Raw genomic sequence first — 26532 nt, 5'->3', positions numbered from 1 at the left:
TATTGGTGTACGAAGTGACAGATTCAGCCAATCAGATCGAGCCTTCTAACATGCAAAAAAACCGAAGTTGTCCTATATCCCCCTCGACCAGTAACGTATGATTACGGTGAGTTTTGTTGAATTAATTTAACTAATTCTGCATAAGTCCTACTAAATTCGTAAAATATTATTCCCCGACATTTACCTATGGAGGATTTCAACGGGGGGGAGACAGCTAATGTTAACTTTTAGTCTGTAGCCGCCATTATACCACCGAAGAAGCGCATCCCGCCCTCCTTGAGTCTTTTCTTCTTCTTCTCCTTGCTATCGGAAAGTAAGCACCACTGGTCCAAGTGGTTAAACGGGTGTAGTATTTAGCTAACATTGCTTCGACTCCTGCAAATAGGGAATAAATATATTTGGTCTTACTAGCACCCAAGCTAGCAAAGAAACTAGCTGCCACGCTGTGGATGCGTTAGCCATTTTAAAAAGATGGCCATGATTGCATGTTAGCAACGCTGCCCAACACATATAACCGCTGTCTTGTTAGCGGCTATCCGCTAGTTTTGACTAGCTCCTATTTAGCTCTCGTGCTTTCTGGTTGTCGGACATAACCAGCAAACATATTCACATAAGCCTTTTGGTTTGCCTTTACTAGCACGTAATGGAACGGATATGTATTTATTTAAACATTTTACATGTGACGCAACAGCAGATTGCCCCTACAGGAAACACTGTTAGCTATCCTTGGATCATCCTCCATTAAGTAACAGTGTTTTGAGCAACGCGAAAGTCCTCATAGCTCAATATGATCTTGTTATAAAGTGCAGTAGCTGTTTGTGTCTGCTGGTAAAAAAAGATAAACATAATGTCTTGTTATTTTGTTACCGGATGAAAGTGTAGTACTCCTTTACAAATTAGCATGATGGTGGTATAGTTTATTTTTTAAACTCTATGTTACAATTATCCGGGCTAATTTGACACATACACAAAAACAAATTAAACATTGCCTACAATTACAGTTAACACATAAGGCCTATTCTTTACATTTAGGATCGTTGAAAAAGGAAAATAAAAACACATCCATGAACCTCACATTTGCACTAGGTAAAATGTTTCCTGAGGCCGGTCAGTAATTACACCAAAGCCTGATAGAAATGAATAATTTCTATCCAAACATTCATTATCTGTACCGCGTCGTCCGTTAAGGGTCACGGGAAGCTGCCGCCTAACCCAGCATTTCGCAGGTGAGAGGCAGGTACACCCTGGACAGATCACCAGTCCACAGCAGGGCCAACACCGAGAGACAATCAATTATTCACGCTCACACTCACTTCTAGGGAGAATTTAGAGTGACCAGTTAACCAAGCATGTATGTATTGCAAAGACATTAATGATTTCATTTTTATTAATAACTTAATTTGTCTGTGATTATTATGTATTTGCAGACAGATAACATCTCCCTCACTATTTTTTTCATTTTATTTTTTCAATTGCAATGTTATTTTCCACATTCTCCCTCCTGCTATGGTTTCATGTCTGGTTTAATGGTACAAACAGTTTACCAAGGGACCCATAACATTCAACCAACTGCATTATAGTAAGCATCAGCTGGCATTTAGGTCATGGGTTTAGTTTCAAAGCCAAGTAAAACTTCATTACTGGAGGCACATTTTTGTTTTATGGCAAAAATCAAGACCCAAGCGGTTTTCTTCAATTTGTAGGAAAAAGTTAAACAAATGTCAGTTCAACTAATACCAAAGAAAGAAAGAAAACAAACAAACAACAAAAACAAGATGGTGGTCGTTGCGGCTGCAACAGATGTAGTGGGTCTAATCTTCATAAACTGATCTCACAACTTTGTTTCTTTGCAAGTACTTACCAAATCACCAAATTGCAGCTGCAAGGTATTTCCAACAATTGCACTATTTATTAATGTTTTGGAAAACCTGGCTAATATTCTACAATGCAAAAACCTTTGACAAGTGACCTGTACTAAAACAAAAGCGATAAATTTTTTATCCATTTCCAAAGATTTTAATGTGCATTTGGAACAAACTTTGGGCCAGCTCCAGGCTAAGCTGGATAGTTGCAGGTAATGAGAGAATATTTCCAACTTTGTCACATGTTTAACATTTATTTACCCATTAAGATTACAAGCTAGAAGACGAGCCACAATTGGTTTTACAGTTAAAGAAGTCTTTGTAGGTTATTTTTTTTGTTTTGCTTTGAGGAGTATGTCTGACTGATATCCAGTGAGTGGGAAGGATTGCAAAAATTGCGTTTTAACTTTTGTTGCACTCAGCAGCAGCAGTATGTGCCAGACCTGCACCTCTGATGTGTCCAATTACAATACATACCTAATTGATGCTGTAGCTAAACATCAGCTCAGGTCTTGAAATGGCAGAGAGAGAGAGACAGACTGAGATCTTTACCTGAGCAGCAACCTGCATGGTGAAAATAACAATTAGCGCAAGCTCAGCTCATGATGAGTCATCTTGGCAGCCTCAGGGAATCCTGGTTCTGTGTCCAGACTGCCTCCTTAATATATGCAGACACTTCTTTTCATCAGGAGAGGGCAATGTTCACAACTTAACTTTAAACATATTGCATTAGTGATTTGTATAAGGCTCACGTCGTGATCTTACTCACATATTCAAAGCATGTATTAATTTTGTGAACTGTTGCACCTTTTATCTAAATCAGTTTTGCATTGCTGCTTTTCTCATGAAATGTTTCTAACATCTAATCTCCTGGCAGTCATGGAGACTTCGTCGGTGTACATGTGCTTCCCCTGCTACCAGGAGTTTAATACCCTGGAAGAAGTCCTCAAGCACCAGTTGACATGCACTGCTGAAGAGGAACAATCCGGCACATCTGGAACCACCCCTGTGACAGTTCCAGTGCTGCAGGCACAGGTAAACACTGGTACATACAACACTTTCCTCTTTTTGTGACCTTTGATGTGGATTTTAGCTCTGAAACATGGAGCAGAAGAAAAAAAATGTAAGTGTTGTGGCACTGCACCATAAATGACCAACTTCATGATTTCATAAAAGCTTTTGATTCAGTGACATTGAGTTGACAAATTCATCTTTAGCCATAAAGTAACAGTGTTTTGCTACTCATTATAGTGATAGCGCCTTTGATATTTTGATTACTTAAACACTTACGTTGCTTTGAAATATTTAGTAGTTCAAGTCAAAGTGTTGCTGCGTATTAATATATTAATATATTATATGTACCTTACACATAATTTAATGAGATCGTTAAAGCGATTACTAGGAAATAAAAAAAAAAAAACGATACATGCCAATAATGATTCATTCCTGTGTAATTTTTCCTTGACATGATAGTTTATTTATCCATTTATTCAATTGCGTAAACATTGCTGAGACTAAAATATGTTTTGAAGAAAAGCCTAAAGAAAAATGTATGTCAAGCAGAGAAACCTAACATTTAAATTTGTCAGTTTGCTGGTCACAGATGCTGGACAGAAAAGCTGTTACTCCGTTTCCTGGTCATGTACTTTATTTGTATTATTATGGTAAGTTTTAAGTCTGTCACTTAAAATTTTGGGGACCAAGGCGGAATTATATGAGACAAGTCTTTTATTGGCCCGTTTTGACAGATTAGTTACATTATGCAGTTATTAATCAAGAGAGTTTTACTCTTAACCTGCTTCTTTTTCCTCCCATTTTGACAACAAAACCTTTTTCATAGGTTACAGTTGATTAAAACTTTTACGTATTGACATTTGATACCCTCATAAGCATTTTGATGCTGAGTTGGATGTCATTAAATTTTATTATTATTATTTTGACATAAAATCATTCTCTAAAATGACCAGAGCGGTTCTCAATATTTATTTGTACCACAACATGTACCTTTGCATACAATTTACTGGAAATCATTTTCCAGTCAAAAATCTGTAAGTGAGTCATTGCACATATTTAGGAGCCTGGTGTCCACCGTAATAAGCTGACAATGGCTGTGTATTAAGGCCAGCAGGTAATTTAAATATCTGTTTATTTTGTCCTCCTCTCTGCCTAAAATAATGACAGAATACCACATTATCACATTGTTCATCAGAGTAATGAGTCACTAATGAGGCAAACAGGTGTAACATGCATTTCTGTGCTGAAAACAAATCGTCTTTGGTTTTATATTTTAGAATATTTTGTAACAAATTTGTAATATTCGAAAAAGCTTTGAAATGTTTAGACATATCAGCCGCTGGTTGAGATTGTTTTTCAAGCCAGGAGCTAAAAGACATCTGAATAGAAACATGAAATATGAGAAAGAACAGCTTTCTGTTTTTAGGCTTTAATTGGTTGAGTCACAGAAAGAGAAGGCAAAAAAGATTAGGAGCAGAAGAGAAGGATGTGACTAGAGTCCAGGCCAGATTGAGGTCTACGATGGCACATTTACATGATATCTGTCGAGGTCAGATGAATCACAGGCATGTTCCTCATGCCTCAGTTATAATGAACAATCTGTTGTTTTGTCATGTGGTGACGATCATATTATTTTGCTTCTGTGAGGGAGATTGTACTTTGAGTGTGAGTTTGTTTTTCTCCCATCACTGTTTCTTCAGGTATAGAAATACACTGTTTGACTGAATTTGCATATGTGTGCTGCAGATTTTTACATAATTCATTTATTCAGCATTTTTGTCTGATGTGCTCCATTTAGAAAATCCTCCTGTGGAGTGCATTTATTACCATGAAAACACCGTCTTTACTGCAGAGTCTCAAAGTTGTAAAATTAATTTGTTTTTGTTTAACTCTGTCATATTAAGCTATGTTTCACGGTGTAGCGAGAACTTTATTTTTTTTCCGTTATAACAGCTTCAGAAAGCCCTCGAGGTTAAAAGCAGTCATTGGCCGTCATTTAGCAGTAGGGCTTGGCTTTCTAAGCTTGTGCCTGGACTTCCATCCTTTACAGTCTTCAACACACGTCTGTAAAGCACTGTGACACTCTTGACAGATTGCATTCTGAGTCGCCAGCAGGAAGAGGGGCATGAGAAATGCTTCAGTCAGTGCCACTCTTTCCCCTGATGGATCACTCATTGGCTTTTTCATAGATGAATCAGCTGGACAAATACTATAAAAACCACGTACCTTATGGCTTCTTGGCTCATGCTTTGCCGTAAGTGGGATTATGACATGCAAGCCCTGCATTAGCTATCATAACTTCTGTCTAAATAATGTCACATCGATGTAAAACAGTAGCTGTTAATTGCTCAAATCAGTGCAGCGCTGCAAAGGAGTGTCGTAAAGATGTCTTCTTAAAATTGTTCTCTCAACAAGTCGGAAATGAAATTTTATGGTAATTTATTTTTTATAAAAAACCATTCTGAGCTGACTGAACAATCCCCCACCCCCTTCTAACTTTCTTTGCTTCTCATATAATTTTACCTATGATTAGAGATTCACACATTGCAATTTTCTTGGGTAATGTTGATTTTGTTTAATCAGCTGATCAGACAACAGTTTTGTTTTGCTGTCTAACATGAAGCTTCTGATTTTGTCAAACCTTCCGAGAGCTGTGATTTACTACCTATACAAACATTTTCTTTAGTAATTGGTTTCTTATGCTGTATATGCTCTGTCATGCACACAAATTATATTTGGGCTTGTGGTCTGCAATTAACGCTTTGGCTCATTTGCCTGTAGCAGATTAGCTGAGAAAACTTATCAGCGACAGATATGTTTTATCAGCCTTTAAATGGCACCATGCATTATTTGTTCAAAGAGTACTTTTCTTCTTTTTTTTTTTTTTTTTTTGGACACAAAAAAACCATTAGTGATGACATTGATGCATTTAATCTCCAATTTTTCTATTTTACCTGTGACAGAGATTATGTAGTGTAAGGGTGCATTCACACCAGATTCATTCACACCTGTTCAGTTGGTGGCGGTGGTGGTGGGGTGTTCTTTCCCAGGGGAAAATTTCTGTGTTCACGCTGCACTACTCAAATGAATTGGACCTTTTAAATAACGTATTCTACTTACTGCCAGAGACGGCACACAGATGTGACACACAGCGGAGAAGAAAACTCGTTCATCTATCTGTTAATGTGGAACAACTTCGGTTTCTACTACATAACAGCTATATATGGAGCTGAGTCAGATCCTAGCGGTACTGAGTTATTGGTATTGAGCTCAGATTTCAATCAGAACTTTTACCGACTTCTTCCGCGTCTCACTGTGAGTCATTCGTCCCATCCAGAGCTGCCTAACGCCCCACACACACTTAAGGTTTGGTTGTGTTTACCCACAATGCTTTCTTTTTTGGAATCTGCTTCTTGTATTTGGTCTACTTCAAGCAGTAGTCGGTCCACCTACAAAGATCTGTGTTTGTGGGCGGCCTGAGTCCGCTCTGATTCTTTGATTTCGAATTAGAATTTGTTTGCACAGTACGAAGCAGACTTTCTGAGCAAACAGACCAGGATTCAGATCAAAAAGGCCGATGTCAATATGCGCTCAGTAGCAAATAGTACGCCAGTCTAATTTCATTTGTTGACTGTATTGATGTTGGTATCTGCCAGTACACACTAACAGTGTTGTAATTCTAAATAACAGTGACTTCTTGAGTGTGTGGGTTTAATGTTACTGTGTTTGTATGACAGTAATGTGAACCATCCTGTGGCTCATTTCTGTACAGAATGAAATAGGTGATTGGGTGATCACTGGTTATAGCCAGTCAGGTTGAAAACCATTCAGTTACAAACGACCATTGCAGACATAAGTTGTAATTTGTCCCCTGCATTGCAGACAGTTAATAAATCTTTCTTAGAGGGGTGCAGCTGTTCATCCTACATTGTAAGACTCACAGTTCTGTTTCTGGCCAATGATGCCGTTCTGTTTTAAGCAAGAGCTCAGTGAGTGACATGCTTGCCTTTGTTAAATTTGTATCAGGCAGTAAAAGAGCTCCATAACCTTTTCTGTAACAAACTGAACTTGAACATTGTCTGATGTGCCAGTAAATAATTTCAAGGTGTTTGTTTTGCATTAAATCAGCAAATGGAAATATTTAGTGAGGCTGTTTGCTTAATGGACAATTTCAAGCTTGGGTCATTTTACACCCACTCATACATGTTGTTAATCTTAGGTAAATGGGCTTTTTGTTTCCAGTATTTGTTCTACCAAAGCTTTAGCATAATAGAACACTTAGTCATGACATTACACTTTTAGGTCCAGATTTAGTTGTACATTGACTAAAACTAAACAGATTAAGTCATTTATTATTGATTGCAATATGAAACAAAAGTAAAGACAATCTGATTTATTCAATTCAATCAAAGTCAATGTTTTTTAATGCATTTGTGGCTTGAGCTTTTCTGATATATGTCTGATAATGAGAACCAAAGTCCTGTAAAATTAAGACAAAAAAGAAACTATAATTTATATAAGACTGAAGATTAACATCAGATATTTTTTTCTAAAAGGGTTAAAGGAGGATGAGGTCAATTTTTCTAGTTATTAAAAAAATGTTTGAGGAAAGTGGCCACATTTATCTGAAGGCAAAGTGACAAATCTGCTAAAAATTTAGAGTTGTACGGTAACGTAGCTTCTGGATCTCTCATGCACGGTGTGAAAAGCTTTATTTAGTGATAATAGACGGGTCTGGCTCACATGTAAGCCTTTATACGCTTATTGAAAAACAAATGTACCGAATTTCACTTATTTTTTGTAAAAATAAATGAGACTTTGAACAAGAAATATTTCTCCCCATCTGTATCATAATCAAAGAAAATGGGAGTTTGATTTGTTTTGTTAACCAAATCTTTTGTTTTAACAAAAATGTCTTAAGTTTCCTTTATAATTATTGTAATTATAAATTTTATGTACCAAGAGAAAATGCAAAAACAAACCACCGGATCTTAAAAATGAAAAAAATTTAGTTTACATGAGTGTGCAAATCGCCAGTAAAAGCCACAACATACGATTAATCTTTAGATATGAATATTTTAAAAAAAATCTGTATTTGAGCTTGTATTATTTACTTGTATGTATTTTTTTCAGGTTTGGTGATATGCACATAAAAACAAATAAGGCGTGTAGGATGACATATCGCTGCTGTCAGATGGCTCAGCAGGCAGTTTGAAATTTACATTTGCATTTTTTTTTTGCTTGTGTGACTTGCCCTTTAATTATTTGTTTTGCAGTAATTAAAAGAGGCTCTAATAGCAACAGTGTTCACTTTACATCAGTAACAACAGCTCTGTGGAACGGAGCTACACAAAGCAACCAAACACACATCATTTTGGTTTATCAACTAATGAACGTTTGTCAGGGCTCTTTTTGGCATGCACTGTTTTAAGGGAAACACAACTGCATGTGAGCTGTTGAAGATAAACAGTAATTGTATTGGTACAGCTTAGTTTATTTGTTTTCATGCAGTTTATATTTATGTAAACATAAAATTTATGTTAATGCTATATTTAGCCAACCACACACCTACAGTATGCGAGTCATGTTGAGTTGCTGCGGTTGAGCTTGCTCCAGATTCCTTTAACATCGACCTTGATGGTTTTTTTTTATCATCCAAATGGACAGAGGGAGCAAATTTAAAACCCTGTGGAGTGACCCATTTAACCCTGATGGGCCTTTTGATAGTTATCAGCCAGGCTGAGGCCTTATCTTGGCCGGCTGGAGCTCTCAGAGGAACCCTGGCGCTTAACTCATGCTGCTCTAATTGACCTGAGTTTCCCGACACTGAACTCCCATCCCTCATCTGCCAGAAAAAAAAAAAAAGGAATAAAAAAGATCAACAAGAACAACAAAAAGCATCAAAGGTTGAATTGCCTTAAAACTGCTTTTGAATTGAATTTACAAGCAACAGTTAGATTTATTTACATATAAAACAGGAAAAGGCAGGTGAGTGATTGAAATGTTTTTTTTTTTTCTCTTTTCTTTGCAGCAACAAGTAATAAATATATCCAGGACAGTTTCAGTCCCACAGATTGAAGTCCTCGCAGGACATTCCTCTGAGCAGCAGGTTAGCAGCGAACTCAGTCAGATTCAAGAAATTGAAACGCAAGCATCAGATCAGCCCAGAATCCTCTACCAGTGTGGGGATTGTGATGAACTTTTCAAGAGCCTCGACCTATGGCAGCAACACCGTAAAGAAGAGACATGCCAGCAAGCTGCTTCTGAAAACAAGTCAAACCCAGATTCACAGGTTGAGCCAGAGATCTCGTCAGCTGAGAGCTTTGCTGCACCCTTAAATCCAGATGAGCCTTCTCCTTCTCAGATTGAAAGTAGCAAACATCTAAAACCAGAGCCAGAGGATGAACATACAGAAGAGGAAGAGACGCAGGAGTGTGTACAGACCTCTTCGTCCCAAAGCCCTGATGCTCATGTTGCTGAAGTGGCTGTTTCAGTTTCTAATCAAGATGATTCATCTCCCAGGAGGAGAGGGGCAAACAAAAAGCCTAAGCCTGAGCCAGTGCTGTTATGTGTGGACTGTGGCTCATGTTTCGGCCTGGTGTCTGAGCTGGTGGCCCATCGCAAGACCCAACATGGCTTTGAGGAAGCTCTGCACCGCTGCTCCGTGTGTGGAGAAAGCTTTCTCAATACCACCCTCTTCCTTTATCATCGCAAGCAACACAGGCAGAAGGGCGAAGAAAAGGTCGTAGTTGTTCCTGAAGTGACACCAGAGGAAGTTAATAACCAGAGCAATGGGACGGATGGAAATGACGCCACACCTTCCACCACCAGTTTTACCTCCACGTTCACCCAGCCTGAATTGTTCTTCTGCAGCAAGTGTGGACAGAGCTTTGGTGACGAGGGAGGGTTGGTTACACATCGGAAGAAGCAGCATGACCTCAGTGAGCCCCTGCACTGTTGTTCCTACTGTGGGGAGAGTTTCATGAACACAACCCAGTACCTTTACCACTGGCGTCTGCACCGCTTCACGATAGTCACGGAGTTGGAAGATGGGACTGAAATTGGTGATGAAACAGCCGCCTCTAAATTTGAAGATGGTGCACAGGGTACAAAGCGGGTGCAGTCCCCTTCTGCTGGTGAATCTGGTTCCCCCCTTCATAAGAGAAGCAGGCCTTCTTTTAGGGTCGTGAGTGCTAATGCACTAAAAGGTAAGTGGAATTCAATATTTTAAAAAATAGAGCGTCTGGGGATGGGTCCATTAGGACGCTTTGGTCTCATAGATCTATCTTTCTTTCTTTCTTTCTTTATTATTTTTTTTTAATGTCAGGAAACAAAGGTTCAGGCACTAAAGAAGATTTAGAGGGAAGCACTGCAGCAGAGTCGGACAACACCAATCACCCTCCACCTGCCAAGCTGTTACAGGACTGGGCCCGAACGCCACTGCCCCATGTTTGCCCTTACTGTGGCAAAACCTTCACCCGACGTGTTTTCCTTCGCACTCATGTCTACAGCCACACCGGAGAAAAGCTCTTCACATGCAAGGTGCGCATCAGAAAGTGAATCTTTTCTTTTGGATTTTGAATGATTAACTGTAAGATTAGTCATGTCCTACAGATAACTTTAACCACATAATGTAATTCTATGAAGTGATGGCTAACAAAATGTAACTTTTCAGCTGTATTATATTTAACAAGTTCCCTGGTGTCTTCATATAATGGTAATTGTTTTAAAAAGTTTGAATTGGAACAAATGTACCCACAGTTTGGGTTTTAAAAGGCTGTTTTTTGTTGTAAGAGAAAATGCAGGAAAATGTTATGCTGGTTTGTGTTTAAAAAAACAAAAAGTAATTTGTCCAGAGGACCCTTAAGCTTTTGCACTCAGTTTCCTTTTACAAATGTAACTATTCTCTTGTTGGAAGGACTTGAAACTGCTGTAATTATAGCTATGGCACTAATCCTGATGGTTGTTTTGAAGGTGTGCACAAAGTCATTCACCAATTCCCAGAGCCTACTGCGCCACAGCATGAGCCACACAGGCAACAAGCCCTATTGCTGCGATGTTTGCGGCAAAAACTTCTCCCAGGCAGCTACGCTGAAGAGACACCAGCTCATTCACACATCAGTGCATCCTCAGCGCAAACGGGGACGCAAACCAGTAAAGTGTCCGCCATTTTCTCGTTGATATAATTTTTAAATTAAATACTAAGCTCCAAAATCTCAGCTAAAGATTTAAGGAATAAAAATGCCCACCTTACATAAAAGTACATTCAGTTCTGAATTTATTGGTAGTGAATTTTGTTTGTAGGATTCTCACTTTAAGAATCGTATGTATCTCATGTTAACAGTAGGAAACTTGGAGTAATATCACTTTTTTTTTTTTTTTAATTTTTAAATTGATCTTGACTATTGTGTCCCACATTGCAGATGTGTGCTCTGGACAGTGAGGGAGCAGCTCATCTCTTCGCCTGTCCTAACTGTCCTTCACGGTTTAACACTGAGGATCAGCTGAACCATCACAAGTAATATTACTCTACTAATATTATTTTAGCCTTTTTTTTCCTTTCTTTTTGTCTTTTTTTGGGGGGGGGGTAATATTTTGTATTCCTAGATATTGATGGAAATAACCACATGTCAGGTGGTTGTCAGTATTCAGTCATTTTCTATCTCCGATTACCACATATTGCATTGGAATTACAGAACCAGGAACGGATTTAGATAACCTCCCTCCCTCTTGCCAGCAGCTGTAGGAGCTGAGCCGTAACCAACTACTGAGCAAGACCCTTAAGCTGTTTAGCAAATGTACAGAGATGTCTGGGTGCCCTTGAGACTCAGCCACATATGATTGACAGACAGAGAGCGAGCAAATTAAGATGGCGATGATAACTTGAAAGGTGGACGAGCCTGGTCCTGTCCTTCCTGACTGAGCAAGGGGACAAGATGTAAACTATTGTGTAAACATGTGAAATAATAATTTAGGATGAACTGATGCATTTACAGATTTCATACCTTTTATAGGAGCAAGACAATACACTTGAGATTTTGAATGCTGTGGAATAGCACTGACTATTAAATAGTTTATCTTAAAATAAGCGTTCTGGAGGGTTAAAATCAGAAAAACACTTGTTGTATTGTACAAATGACTTGAGGCTTCCGCTTTTTCTTTATACATTACAAGGGAAACAGAAAATAGATGCATATAATACTATGTATTAAAGCGTACAATCAAAAATAGAAACATAAACAAAGAAACAAGCTGTTTGTATGATTGAATTTGGTCTTGTGTCCAGTTGTCTCTGTGTTGAGATGTTTTTTTGTATCTCTATAATGGGCCCTTAGGCCCAGGGTGGAGATGCATTTTTTTTATCCTCTCCAGCTGCATCTTATCCCCCCAATGTTATCTTTTCCTTCTTATCTAATACACAGGCGCGCCGTCAGTGGCTGCGGCCTCAGTATGCCTGATCCTGTTTGTGCCTACATGTTGTTGCTGTCTAGTCTTGGACGGGTTGTACTGGAACAATTTTCGTTGTACCTGTGTTCTGTACTGTGTATAATGACAAATAAATCTCTTGAATCTTGAATCTTGAGATGTCAAACTTTCAGCTAATCAAACTTTGGTAATCACCTAGTCTATGCAAATTTTTCTCTGTCAAACTGTTAGCTTTCACATTTTAGCATTGATGCAACTAAAAAGGGAACAAATGTGTTTTTGAAGCAATAAAAAGGCTTAAAGATGTTACGTTGAGTTAGGTAGCTCTAGGTAGATGCTTGGTTATGCTTGAATGATTCATAGATCAGTGTTAATTGGCTTAACAATCATGAAAACATATTCTCCTAAAAGTTGTAAGGTTCAAGGACGGAACTGGAAATGAGTGAAAAAGCATTCAAAGAAAAACCTGAGAAACTTTTTAGGAACCCTGTAAAAGTAGATCATTATAAAATAATAAAACAAAGTCTGGGCCGATGGAAGCTAAATAAGAATAAATGAAGAGTGGATCAAAACTTGCACAGTGTGTTTCTTGATATTAAGTCCTAAAACCAGCCACGATCCACAGAGCACTGTGTTTATGATCCCTCAGCTTAAGGACATAGTTGATTTTGTTGACCAGAGGCTCTCTTTCCCTTACGTTGGCATAAATTAAAAAATGTTTGGCTGTGGTTTGACCTTTTTAGGAAGTGTAAAAGTACCTTCCAAGCTAGCAACAGTCGCACAAGATTACGAGAGAATAGATCTTTCCTGACTACAAACTTTGTTTGAAACTGTGGGTGGCAGAGATAGAGTTGCTTTGGACCGTTTGCTCTCCTCTAACAGCAGCTATAGCCTGGTTCTAATCAATAAGATAGCTTCTAATAAGGTTAGCATTGATATTTCTACTATCAGGTACATTATAAAAACACTGGAGGATATTCTCAGTGTAACAGACTTTTTCCAATGTCCTCCGGAAATCTGATTTGCTTCTACTTTAGCAGGTATCAGATTTTACCAACTGGATTCTCTGTTGATTTGATTAGTTGAAGCAAGTCTGTGATGAACAGCAACAAACAGAGGGTTCATCCAATCACCTCCTTAATAATTATTTAAAGTGCTTGTCCCCTTTCAGTTGCCTTTTTTTCAGTTGATTGTTCCCAGACTGTTTCCCAGATTGTGTTCAGAGCCCTCTGTCAGGTTAAGGGGTAAAAGTTTGCAGGTCTAAATAAATGAATTAGCAAGATTTGCCCATCAAAATAATTATATTGTGAAACAAAATGCTGCACAATTGTGTTTTCATGATTGTTTAAAGCCCCCAAAAATGGTATAAAATGAAATGTGTTGATTGCCTTGCCCAGTATAGTGTCTTGTTTTCAAAGATGTATGGAGCATCACAAATTTTGTAGCCTGCAAATGATTTGAATGATTTATTGATTATAAAAATTACAAATCATGTAATTAGAATACCACTTAAGCTCTAGATTGTAAATACTCGACTTACTTCTATGTCATCCGTACTTATGAAAGAACACCTGGCATGAAGCAGAGTTGGCCCTGACAGCAGTTTTACTCTGCCAGCTGCAGCTCAGCCGTCCCTGCTATTGATTTCTGTTGTGTTTTTAATGAGTGACAGATATCATATGGCCTCTTACCTTGAGGGGTCCTTGTACATCACCTCTTGTATCCTGCTTTAAGTCACTTGTCTTCTTGAGTACATTTATAGTGACATTAGCTACAGTGGTATGACGGCATATAGTATGGTCTAATACTTGTTCTTGTATGTATGAAATATTTACTCATACATTTTTTAATTCAAACATCATCCATGTTTGTTCTGATTTATGAGAAACTCCTGGAGTAGCTGCATTTTTTTCTTATTCTCTATACTGTGAAAGCAGGTTTGATGCAGCATTAGGTGAATACAACCAAACACTTTTCTCCTCCCCTAAGGCTATACACGGTACAATGTTATGCAATGGATAAATATAGTCTTTCATGTCCTAACTGTCTCCTCCCAGTTTACTGCTGTTCTTTTATCTTCAGCTGCTATACACTCCGCTAATACCGCTTATTTCAGATGGAGTACAGCTAAGTACATACTTGTTAGTAATCCTCCTACGAGTGTTGTGGTTGGAAAAACCAAAACGTGACTTTTATTACAGCTTTTGCGAGTCTGTGAATAAGCACTGTTTACAGCTTCAAAATTGGACTAATCATTAGCTTCAGTTTTTGCCTCGACCTGTGAGGTGTACACTTTGCCTTTTGTTAGTTTTGCTAGGTTTAAAATGTGACTTATCTGTGACATAATTCATGGCTCACTTTATGACTGTCCCTTTAAATTTCTATGTTTGACTAGATTGCTCCACACCAGCCACCCGTTTCCATGCCCTGAGTGTGGAGAGGCCTTCAAACGCAGGAAAGACCTGGATCTACACTCCCTTACACATCAAGGTGAGAGTTCAGTCTTACAGCCTGACTGGTGTCAGCTAGTTCATACATTTTGGTTAACTGAAATGGTGTAAGTGATCTTCTTTTCTTGGGCAGGGGGGGCATCTTCCTTTACGGGACCTTATTTGTCTTTGTCTTGGATAAGTGTTTTCATGCAGGTGTGAAAAGACGACATTGTGATGAACAAAACAAAAAACCAAACGAAAGCTGAAGGGAAACTAATTGCAGATGCTACTTGTTATTGATTAATGTGAAGTTAGTGATAAATTACCAGATTTTGATACGCCTGGTTGGCCTCTGTTTATTTACATGTATGCATCCATGGTGTATGTACATTTTTCCTCTGATGCTTTAGGTCACTGACTTTGAATTGATTTTTTGTGCCATGGGGAATAGAGAGGGAAGGTGAAGGTAAATGAACTGGGTCAACATGTTGACACTTCATCTTTCTCAGGCGGTTGTTGGCACAGTAACCTCATTAGTTAGGCTTGAAAAGTCAGTGTGCAGCAGAGGTCAGAGGTGCATGTGTGGCGACTGAGAAAGATGATAGAAGAGATTGATCTATTGATCAGTCCATTGCTGTAGGCTGACCCTGCCATTATTAAAGCTTTAATTAAAGGGTCCCAGTAGGGAACAAGGGTTATTGCCCCAATGGAATATGATGTACAGATGGTTAGCAGATTGCAAAGTATTGCCATGATGGCCTTTGGAGATGCTGATGAATTTCAATGTCAGCTTTTTCTATGCCAGGTTCTCTAGAGTGAGCGTTTGGTTTGCATTGCCAAAATCTAACTAGGGCACCAGCTGTATAGAGATAAATCAATCTGGTAATGAATTGTCATTATTAAAATTTTCTTCAAACAAGAGCTTGTTCTTCTCCTTTCTGTTGTTGCATCACCAAAACAATTGTTTGGTTAACCTGGTGAACAAGTAACTCACTAATCAATTATCAAAATCTAAAATGTAAGAATGATTAAAAAATAAATGCTTAGTAAACCCAACTACTGAACTTTGGGAAGATTTTCTCGTTGAGGTACTTCCTAATGACGACTAAATTTAGCATCCATCTTGCATCCTGTCTCTTCTCTGAGCTCTCTGCAGTATTACTCTAATGCTGACTCATGTGTTATTGCTTGCTCTGTCCCTTTCTTTTTCTTTTTCTTGCTTCCTTTGATAATATTCTCTTGGGTTTCTCTTCTCAATCAGCAACGATACAGTGTGTTGATATCCAGTTACCGGCTTGTGATGTGGTGCCATAAAGCGAAGGGCTGCTATGAAGCGATGAGCCAAGTGATGCGGTTTCTCAGACTTGGGATTCTGTTTCAGGAATGTACATGATAAATGTCACTGTGCCATCAAAATGAGCCAGAAGCAGAGTTTTGAAGTTGGAAAGTTATGTAGTGCTCATTTAAGCTATTCAACCATAAAACAGCCTTCTCAAGCTTCTCACTGTAACTCACTAATAATATTAATCTTTCAGACTTGATGAATCAGCATATGTAAGATAAAAACTATTCTACTACTCACATTTATCAGTATATAAACCAAAAGGACTTAATTCATATGAAACCAGTTCATGACAAGGCCTTCATTAATGTACTCGACCATTTCTTGTCATCATTTTGATTGGGTTAAAGGCTCTATAAGCCCGGATGCAAATTACTACATAACTTGTCTAAGCAAAGAACATTTAAAAAACCTAAATGTAACTGCATTTTCTGGACAATGGTCATATACAAGTCTGAAATTTTCTTTATTCAACCTCTATACTTTCAGCATGATCAGTGACCAGGTAGTTTGTGAACAAAGAGAGGGATTAATTTGGTGTGATGTGTTTTTGCACATACGTGTGATGGGCTGAAACGATTAACTTTGTGAAGCTTCATTTAATTTATTTACAAAACGTATTATATTCTGTGTAAGATAATTCAGTCACAGTTAAGCTTTGTAAAATGGGTCACCCCAAAAGCCATAAAAGACTTATAAATGGACCCCAAACAAAGTACATACATAAAATCCATTTATCCTATCTGTTTTATTCAAATCAAGCCACCTTAAAACTACCTAAATAATCAATAACCTATATCTTTTTAAATATTAAGTTTTAAAGTTTTACACATCAGGTATCCCGCACATTGAATACAATCATAAGGGCAATATTTTAAATAAAAACTTATTGTAATTTATTTTATTTTTACATTTTCTATTTAAAAACCTCCACGTAATAAAAGATTTTCCATTAATCTATCAATTTTTTTTATGCCGCTTATTCCAGTTCAGGGTTGCAGGGAAGCTGGAGCCTATCTCAGCAGTAACTAGGCGACAGGTTGCCAGTCAAACTAAGACAAACAACCACTCGCTCTCACATCTGGTCCGAGGGAGAAATTAGATAGACCAGTTAACCTAAAAGATTTCCCGATTTTGAATTTTAGACGTGTGACTGGATTACTTGATGTTTTTGTTCAATGAACCTGATGTGTGAGGGAAAACCTGAACTAATAGTTAAAGCACTGAGTTTTGTAATGACAGTGACCAAGTAACTATTTAGTATGGTTCAATCACAGCGTCATCCACAGGGAAATGCAGCACATCATTACTGCTAGTTTCAGTACATGTTGTATAGCTTTTTTCATTGTGAATCCAATATAAAAAATATAGTCTTTTATCTATGAATTAATTGATAAAACAGCCAGATGTTTCTTCCCTTAATTTATGGTCCACATATACTGTTCCACTGAACTGTCTCTGTATTTTCATATTGTAAATAACCATTACACACAGGCAGATAGTTTGATACAGGAAAGAAATGGCTGCATGACTGTGTGTCGCCCTTCACCAGTCATTTCTCCATTAACCATCTGTCACTACACGATTGTTGGCGCGACATCTAGCATTCACCAAACTTCAATGAGCCATTAGCCATTAACACGGCACAGCAGCTTTTAGTATGAGGAGAGAGAATGACCACCTGTTTAAAACTTGACTCTTTTCCCATACAGACAAGCATCCAGCGACATGTCCTCACTGTTCGTCTCAGTTTGTCAACCAGTCTGTGCTGGAAATCCACTTGCAGCGTTGTCCATCTACAGAGGAGGAGAAGAATACAGGCCGTGGTCGTGGCCAGGGCCGTGGACGCTGCACTGGACAGGTTGGAAGATAGAAAATCACCCAGTGTTATTTTTGTTATATTTTTCTCTTAGAGCATGATTTTATATGCTGGTGGTGCAAAGCTGAGAGTCTGGAAAGAAAAGAAATGTGTGGTTAGTGATAGTGATGACATCTAACAAAGGCTTCCAGTAGAGGATTAGGATGATGTCTGTCTCATTACCCTCTAATGTTTCTTCGTCATGTCTTTTTTTTCCCCCTTTTTTTCCTGTCTTGTCTTTATTTCACCTGCAGATCGAGTGTGACCTTTGTGGCCACCGCTGCATGACTCAAGAGGGCCTCGACCTCCATCGATTATCCCACACAGGCCAGACACCTCTGAAATGCCCGGTGAGACCATGCCGCCGCCGATTTACCTCCAACTCAGCCCTGGAGGAGCATGTGCTGGCGCATTTCCAAGGAACGCTCGGCAAGTCCAAAAATCGACCTCGCTTCCGCTGTGACATTTGCCTCAAAGAATTTGCCTACAACTCCACCTTCAGTGTTCACATGAGGACACACACCAATGAGAGGCCCTTTGAGGTAAAATGTGTGAGATTATTGGTCTGCTTGCATTAAAAGTCAGCTTCTCTCAGTCTTTTTATACTGGGCTTGAAAACCTGTATGTCGGACTGAAATCCAGTGCTGTCTAGAGAGGCCCATAAGTGTGACCATCTTTCAGGTTCCGCACTATGGCCATTTGTGCAGTTTGTGTCCTAAGGGTAATTCCTCCCTCCCATGTACCTGTGATTAATGGCAGGGCTGACTTAGGGCCTGTCAGCTCCCCTCTGTGCCTGTTACTATTCTGGGATTCGTTCTTTCTCTCTCTGCTGATCTTTTGACGGGGCAGGACATCAACTACAGACCCACCAGAGCCCTTCTCAGCACAGCGAGCTTATAGGAAATGATTTGATCTTTGTGGCTTTGCTTCAGGCTACATCTATCAGGTAGGCTAAGGACAGAGACTTGTGGAGCACACAGTCAGTTTTGTGGATGAATTTTAATTCTTATCAAATAATCCATGAACTCCTGGAGAAACACACGTATTTGCTTTGCAAATGAAGAACAAACTCAAAGGAGAAGTAATTCTATCAGAACATATTGCGAAAATCCTGCAAATGTGTCCACAGATATTAGAGTTTCAATTTGAGTGTCCCCAGTGAGAATCAATGTAAAGCTCTGTGTCATCCTTTTCTTGTGCTTTGGGCGTTATCAGGTATCTGGCTGTAGCTGGATGACTGTACTGAGTTGTGAGATATCAGAATCAGAATCAGAAAGGTTTTTTATTGCCATATGAGTGAACAGGTTCACATCATTAGGAAAATGCTGCGGTACTTGGTGCAGACATAAAAACAATATAAGTTATAAGTTTAAGCATGCAATAAATATAAAATAAAAATTTTAAAACAAAATAAAGTCTCTACACTTTAACACAAAATTACAAAATATACAGGATGGGTATGGAATTAGAGCATAATCCAGAAAGTATGCTAAAGTGACAGTAAAGTAGCTTTGGTATGTTTGTCTCTTTTTGCATGAAGCACAGGTCCTGTGACTGAGACAGAGCGTTTATGGCCTAGAGTTCTAGTGGAGTAAAGGATTGTTTGGCAGAAATGGTTCAACTACTGAACATTTAATTTCTGCTGTGATCTGTTTAACTTTTAGCACATTGGTGGCATTTCTTTTGTATAACTAATCATACAGTGTAACTGAGTATGCCACCCTTCCTCTTTTTTTTAAACAACATTAAGCCCTCTTTTCCCCCTCTCCACTCTGTCCTCTCAACAGTGCACCACATGTGGGAAGCGCTTCCGCCAGCTGCCACATCTGCAGGACCACGAGCGAATCCACTCTGGCCTGCGACCTTTCTGCTGCTGGATCTGTGGAAAGAGTTTCAGTGTTGCCGCTCGTCTCACCGAGCACGCTCGCACACACAGCGGTGAGAAGCCATACCCCTGTCCTCACTGCTCCGCTGCCTTTCGCTCGCGCCCCAACCTGGACAAGCACATCCGGCTACATGGAGACCTGCCCCAGGAAGCCACTGAGCAGGTGGTACAGGCAGCTGAGGCCGCCCAGGTCCAGAAGGTGCTGGAGGGGGCTAAAGTACTGTCATCTTTGGCCAGCACAACAGAAATTGATGCTGGGGCTGTACAGACCATCTACGTGCTGCAGGGAGCTGAAGGAACCACTGAGACAGTCATGATCCCGTCGGATCAACTCACTGGCATAGAGGGAACGTCCCAGGTTGTCATCCTACCTTCTTCTGTTCTGGGAACTCAGGCTATCTCTGTTCCAACCATCACCATGGATGAGAGTGAAATCACTATGGTGGAGACGGGCCAGTCACCTCAACATGCCATTGAGTTCATTGTGGAGGAGACTGTCTGAAGCATGTTAGAAACAACGGCTGCACTGTGGAATAAGAAAGAAATGCAGAGAGCAGAAAATAGAGACAAATCAAAAAGTTTCACAGTTGAAATGATTATCTTATACTGTATGTATATAGTTTAATAGATTGCTAATCTACTTTAAACAAATATTCCAACCTGAGTAATAATTTTACAGTCTAAGTGGGGGAAAATACTTTTGAAGCAGCATTAATGACATAAAAATTGACGTGTTCATGAGATTATATTAGAGCAGTCATTTGAAGTAATTTAAAAATAAGTTGTGAAATTAGATTTTGGTTATTTGCTAGCGTGTATGTACAGCTCCTGTTTATTAGGGGAACACTTGGGCACCAATGAAAAATTATCTGCTTTCTTAATAATAAAACACTTTAGCTTTTTACACTTGTGAGCATCCATCATTTTATTAGCTGGTTGACACAAGGGCAGTGCCCCCATCCCATCAAATAGGATGGACTTATAGGTCCTGCAGTAAATTGCCACCTCTGTCATTTGACAAACTGCAGAAAAACACGAAGACGCCCTCAGTAACAGCCATTGCACAGCTTCTCAAACCACTATTCTCTCTTTCTCAGCAGTCAGTAGAAGGGAGAATGAATTAAGAGTTGTGTGTGTATAGATTAGTCTTAATGTTCTGATAATCTGTCGCACATTAGGTTATTATTTGGGTTTGGGCTGTAATTAAATACAGTAATAATAGGGATATGGTGAGATTTATGATGATTTAACTCAAACACAGCATTATGCTGTGGCAAGTAATGTAATGAAATTATCCAGCTCTTGCTGTATAGTTATCAAAAATAATGACCCTATTTGTGACTGAATGTGAAAAAGCATAATGTGATATAAGTTTTGCCAGCGCTGCAGTGGGCCATTATAGGCTTCTAAAACTCAGTTTATGACTGTCTCCCACCCAGTGATTGCTGACAGGGGGGTTTGAAAACACACGCACACACATGCCGAGGCACTCAGTCTTCGTTTGTTTTCATGTCATGGAAGCAAAAATGCTGATGATTCTGCGGGTAACTGAAATGAGGAAATGGTAGCATTTCTGCAGAGTGAGAAGCACATCAGGAAATAGAGGGCTCTTGAGGCGCATTGAAGCTCATGCCAAGAATTCATCTTCTCTTCGTTGCTTTTCAAAAAAGGGTCAACAAGCAACCAGTCAATACATGTTTTTTTTTTTCCTGTCAAGCAAAACATGCAAGATGATATTCTGGTTGATTGCTTTTCATGATATCTGCTGCTTAACACGAGCAGAAAAAAAATGTAATGAAATAGTTTAGACTGGCAGTAAAATCATGAGACTTTCATGCTCTGGTGATGCAGTTTACCTGCAATATTAATGTCTTTTTGATGCCCAGAAGTCATAATGTCTGTATTTAATACAGACCTCAGAGTGAATAAAGATGAAATGTAATGTAATTTGTCTGTAGTGTGAAGGCAGAGGGTTGGAGATGCCAAAGCTTTTCTTTGCAGCAAGTAGCGATTGCTGAACAGTTAGTTCAATTTCTGGTCATCAGCAAGCCTAAAAGTGCTTTTTGTAATGGTAAAATAAGGGATAAAGTATAACATATTAACAAGTTATGCTTGTATCATGGCAGCACAATCTAATAAATTTAATTGGGATCTACTGCAAAGCAGAATATAAATTGAACATTTTGTGTCATGACATAAAAACATGGGACAACTGGTAGGAGTTAAGTTAGAAACCAGTGCTTTTTTCACCTTAGCTTTACTTTACCTACTTATGTTATTGTTAGCTATGAATGAATGTGTTTTGAAGATATTCTCATCCAGATCAAGTTCATTTTTAGGTGCTCATTTGACATTGTTGGATGTAGAATTGTTGGCTGCTCCTGCTTTATTTCTGCATCACACAGGAAAAGCTCCGGAGTTTATCCCAAGTTTAGCATTTGCATTTGGAAGCTGCTGTGAATTCACAAGAAGGAAAAGAAAGAAAAAGTCACTGTGCTTCACGATTTCAGGATTTTCTCCATGGTAAAAAAAAAAAAAAAAAAGTTATTTTTACCACCTAGTAAAAAAAAAAACAATAAAAAAAAAACACACACTCCATTACAAAGCCATATTATCTCACAATTCCATATAGAGAAGTGGGGCTCATGAGAGCAAACTTTAAGAAAAGAAGATTTTTAAAAAGAATTATACTTTGCTTAAAGAAAATGCAGACCAGTTCAGGATCAGATCACCCTAAGATCAACCTGAACGTGAACATATGGAGAGAACCTTGTGGATGTGGTGTGATAGCATGGGCGTGCATGTCTTCTAGTGGCACTGGGTCACTAGTTTTTTATTGATGATGTGACAAGAAACAAGCAGCTGGATGAACGTGTAGTGTTCAGGGTTTCCTGACTGCTCAGATTCAGCCAAGTCCCCAAAGTTACTTGGGCGGCACTTCACAGTTGCAGATGCATGGCAGTCCAATACACACAGCAAAAACAACCCAGGTGTGTTTTAAAGTCAAGATGTAGATTTTCTGCAATGCCAGACCTGGATTGATTTTACTTTTTGTGGATAAGCTAAAGGCAGAAAGACTTAAAAACATAAACCAACCAAAGACAGCTGATGTAAAAGACTGACAAAGCTCCAGAAAGACAAGGATGGCAGGTTTATCTGTACAGCACATTTCATGTAGCAGACAACTCAGTGCTTTACATGAAACATTAAAAAAGGTGCAAAAGAAGCATTAAAAAGTACATTAAAAGCAGACGAATTAAACCAAACCAACAAGAATAAATTAAATAACAGGACAAGCTAAAATAGAGAACAAAGAACAGTAAATACGATGGGTTACATATGATAGACATAAATGGAAAATGCATAAACAGTCACAAAGAAGAAAACATTTTCTTTAATCAAACCCATTCAGACTTCAGGCAGTCGTGATCTGCAAGAAATTCTCAACAAAGCATTAAAACTTACCATTTAACTTAAAGTTATTTTAATTAGTCTAAGTGCATTTGAGCCATTAAAGTGGATTCTACAAATTAAATAGCTATAATTTCTAATTTTTTCCACTAAATTGGACTTGAATACACTCAAAGCAGAGTCTGCAATCTAAGCCCTCATTCATTATATAACTGAAACTTGGCAAACTGCTAAAATTGCAAAAAAAAAAAGTGCCGGAGTTAAAATATTCCCAGGCCTAAATTTGTCGCTCTTTTTTTGTGAATGCATGCAGAAAGGTGAAAATGTAACACAGTTTTAATAAATTACCATAATTGGATATATTACACCTGATTTTACAGTGAGTGATTTACAGCCATGCACGTACATATCTGAGAGGAAAACACTCATACATGTGCTGTATGTTTTGCAATTACATCCATTTTTTATTCATGGCATGTACAGACTGTTAAAACGAATAGAGACAAGATGGTTTTTATCTTTTAATGAGGTCAAATGAAGTGGACAATTATGCACTTACACGTACCTTAAAATAACCATTAGATTCCTTGTTAGAGGCGAATCATAGGTACAAAGTAAGTGGCTTCTATCACTTTAGGCATCTCTTTGATTCTTGCTTCCTTTTATACCAAAAACACTAAAAATATCTAAGTGACCCTCTGAAGCGGATGTGCATATTCAGCTTTCAGCTCTCACAGCAGTAAACTCCAAACTCGCTGACATTACAGAGTCCTGAGCAGGTGGAGGACACCAGGAGTTCTGTGTTTGGCTTTTCTCACGGGGTAAGATGGAGCAGACAGGATGTGTACGTTTTTCTTTGTAATCAGTTGCTCTAAGTTTTAAGTGCAAATTTAAAAACAAATTACTTGTATATGGAGCACTGCATCTGGTAGGAGATGAATTTTGACAAATGTTTTCATAACATCACCTGTTTCTAATTTTTTAAATATATATTTCTTAGCTATGAGCAGCAGATCCACTTATTTTACATTTATGTTTGGATTTTTGACTATTTAATCTGTTCCTCTACTGTTGACTCAGATGACATTTAGCTCATTACTTGTGTATTTTTTATGTAAGTTGGCTGCCCCCCCCCCACCCAATAAATAAATAAATAAATGAAATAATGATATGGATTTCCACATTTTCTGGCTCATCTTAAAATCTATCTATCTATCTATCTATCTATCTATCTATCTATCTATCTATCTATCTATCTATCTATCTATCTATCTATCTATCTATCTATCTATCTATCTATCTATCTATCTGGGCTGTCAAACAATTTAAATTGTAAAATCAGATTAATCGCAGCTTACAAATGAATCGTGATTAATCACTGAAATCTGTCCATTTTGTATTATATCAACAGAAAGAGCAAGTAAATACTTGCTCGGGTTTTTCTCTGTATTTTTACATTAGATGAGCACTTTAGTTGTAATAATCAGTTTCCTGGTTAGTGTCCCTGCCTGGCCCCCCATCAAAACATTTCTAGACCCGCCCCTGCTTAGCTGAAGTATAAACCCTGTCTACCACCTGCCAACAACTGTGATAGTGAAGGGTAATGTACGATTTGTAAATTTTCTTTCTAGATACTAGAACCTGATCTATCGTCATAGACAGACCCAGACTGGCTGACGGGAGGATTGGGACAATTCCCGGTGGCCAGGCCTTTAACCTGACTGGCCTGCTTTTAAATAAATAAATTCACAATGTTCTACAACGGTGCGTCTGATTGGCATGCCTGCTACTGGCATCCACCCCCAGACTTAACGACTTGATCTTGTCAGCTGTCACTAAAAAGCTACTGCTGATTGGTTGTTAGCTTAATCAAGATTTTTTTTTTTTTTTTTAAGATTAATCAAGACGAGCAAAGCGCGCGGAGGCGGAGCAGCTGAGAGAACGAGGAAATGGACTTGGAAAAATGAGGAAAGGAGGAGCAGAGAGGGGGCTTATTAAAAAAATAAAAGCACTTCAGGATGAAGGAAAGTTCTGATATTTTCAGTCCCCACCGGCAGCATCAACAGACTGATTAATAAATGTGATACAGGTGAGACAGCTGGTGAGGAGCTGCAGATTTATAACTGAACATCACGATCATTAGTTGAAACTCTTCATGACCCTTTTTATGTAGCTGTAATAATGACCCTGACCCTATTTACTGTCAAAGCTTTATTCTACTGTTGCTGTGGTTTGTTGCAGTCCTGTTTATATCTCTTATTAGCTGAAACATAAAGATACTGGTTATTCCAACTTTGGTTAAAAAGTAGGTCCTAAATTTTATTTCCTGGTATCAAATATAACACATTAATTAATATAATATGCTATGTTAAACTGACATGTGGATATTTTGATACTTTGGCTGCTTGGTCTGTACACAGGTCCACATCTGTCCTCACATGTTCTTGTTCAACACAGAAACAGCTGGAAAAGGGTCCAATGAGGAGATTTTATTGGTCTAGGTTAAATGCTAATGAGGGAACCTTTTAACGTAATCAGTGTGTCGGTGTGTTTATCTGGTTGTAATGATGTGATTGCAGCTTTTTATGCTTGTTGGTTAAATGTTGACGTCTGAGGTTATAGATAACTCCATATGGAGTGTGTGCATGTGGATGTGTTTTTGTTCCCATGGTAACGGGATGGGATATTTTACTGCATAAAATATTTGGTGGGTCCTGCTGGATCAAAACTACCTTCACAGGTGATAAAGTTGGGAACCCCTTCTAAAGTTGGACTGTCACTTATGTTTCTAAGTTGACATGACTTTGTAATTTTCTAGTATCACATAAATCACATCAGGTGAAGTTGTAATTCTTTTTACTTCAGTAGAATATACTGGTGTTGGTGCATTATATGTATTATAGTAAACTGTCATCTAAATGATTTTCTGACAAAATGATACAATATGTTGTTTATCTCAATATACAGTAACACTGTTGCTAATATAGGAGTCCTGTTATGACTGTTGTATTGCACCTTTTGATGTGGAGAGAGAGGAGAAAAACACTGGACTGTGGGTTTGCAGTTTTTTGTGAATGTTGGTCTAAAATAATTACATGATTACACAATAAGTACATACCTGTGTGTATGTACACTTGTGTGAGTGTCAGCATATGCATGCAGCGTATGAGTTGGGGTGGCCTGAGTGAGTCCATGACACCTGGCCCGACTTTGTGTTCCAGTCCAGCCCTGGTTGGAAATATGCACATCCAGAGAAATTATGTGGTTTAACTGAACACAGAACAAAGGAAAACAAACATACA

General features: G+C 38.5%; 1 protein-coding gene across 4 annotated transcripts; it reads left to right on the top strand.

Moving 5' to 3' along the window:
- znf574 (zinc finger protein 574) lies at nucleotides 1–20721 on the top strand. 4 transcript variants are annotated; one of them, XM_041987092.1, is made up of 10 exons: nucleotides 1–106; nucleotides 2740–2897; nucleotides 8911–10084; nucleotides 10204–10418; nucleotides 10851–11030; nucleotides 11300–11394; nucleotides 14698–14792; nucleotides 17789–17937; nucleotides 18189–18476; nucleotides 19722–20721. In XM_041987092.1, the coding sequence occupies exons 2-10, from the start codon at nucleotides 2742–2744 to the stop codon at nucleotides 20319–20321; spliced, it is 2952 nt and encodes a 983-aa protein (XP_041843026.1). In that variant the 5' UTR covers nucleotides 1–106; nucleotides 2740–2741; the 3' UTR covers nucleotides 20322–20721. The 4 variants fall into 4 exon arrangements, with proteins under 4 accessions (XP_041843026.1, XP_041843022.1, XP_041843024.1 ...); XM_041987088.1 differs by having other exon boundaries at nucleotides 8908–10084; XM_041987090.1 differs by lacking the exon at nucleotides 1–106 and adding an exon at nucleotides 150–313 and having other exon boundaries at nucleotides 8908–10084.
- The last annotated feature ends 5811 nt before the right edge of the window (nucleotides 20722–26532 follow it).

The sequence above is a fragment of the Melanotaenia boesemani genome, chromosome 6, assembly GCF_017639745.1.
Source record: "Melanotaenia boesemani isolate fMelBoe1 chromosome 6, fMelBoe1.pri, whole genome shotgun sequence".
In the NCBI taxonomy this organism is placed as follows: Eukaryota; Metazoa; Chordata; class Actinopteri; order Atheriniformes; family Melanotaeniidae; genus Melanotaenia; species Melanotaenia boesemani.
The sequence above is the reverse complement of the archived record's forward strand: the minus strand, read 5'-3'. Positions and strand labels throughout refer to the sequence as shown.

Excerpts from the sequence above, each read along its gene's own strand:
- znf574 (XM_041987088.1), top strand. The coding sequence starts at position 2,742 with ATGGAGACTTCGTCGGTGTACATGTGCTTCCCCTGCTACCAGGAGTTT. Across the intron at positions 17,938-18,188 it reads GTGGACGCTGCACTGGACAG|ATCGAGTGTGACCTTTGTGG; the intron begins GTTGGAAGATAG and ends TTTCACCTGCAG. Across the intron at positions 18,477-19,721 it reads CCAATGAGAGGCCCTTTGAG|TGCACCACATGTGGGAAGCG; the intron begins GTAAAATGTGTG and ends TCCTCTCAACAG.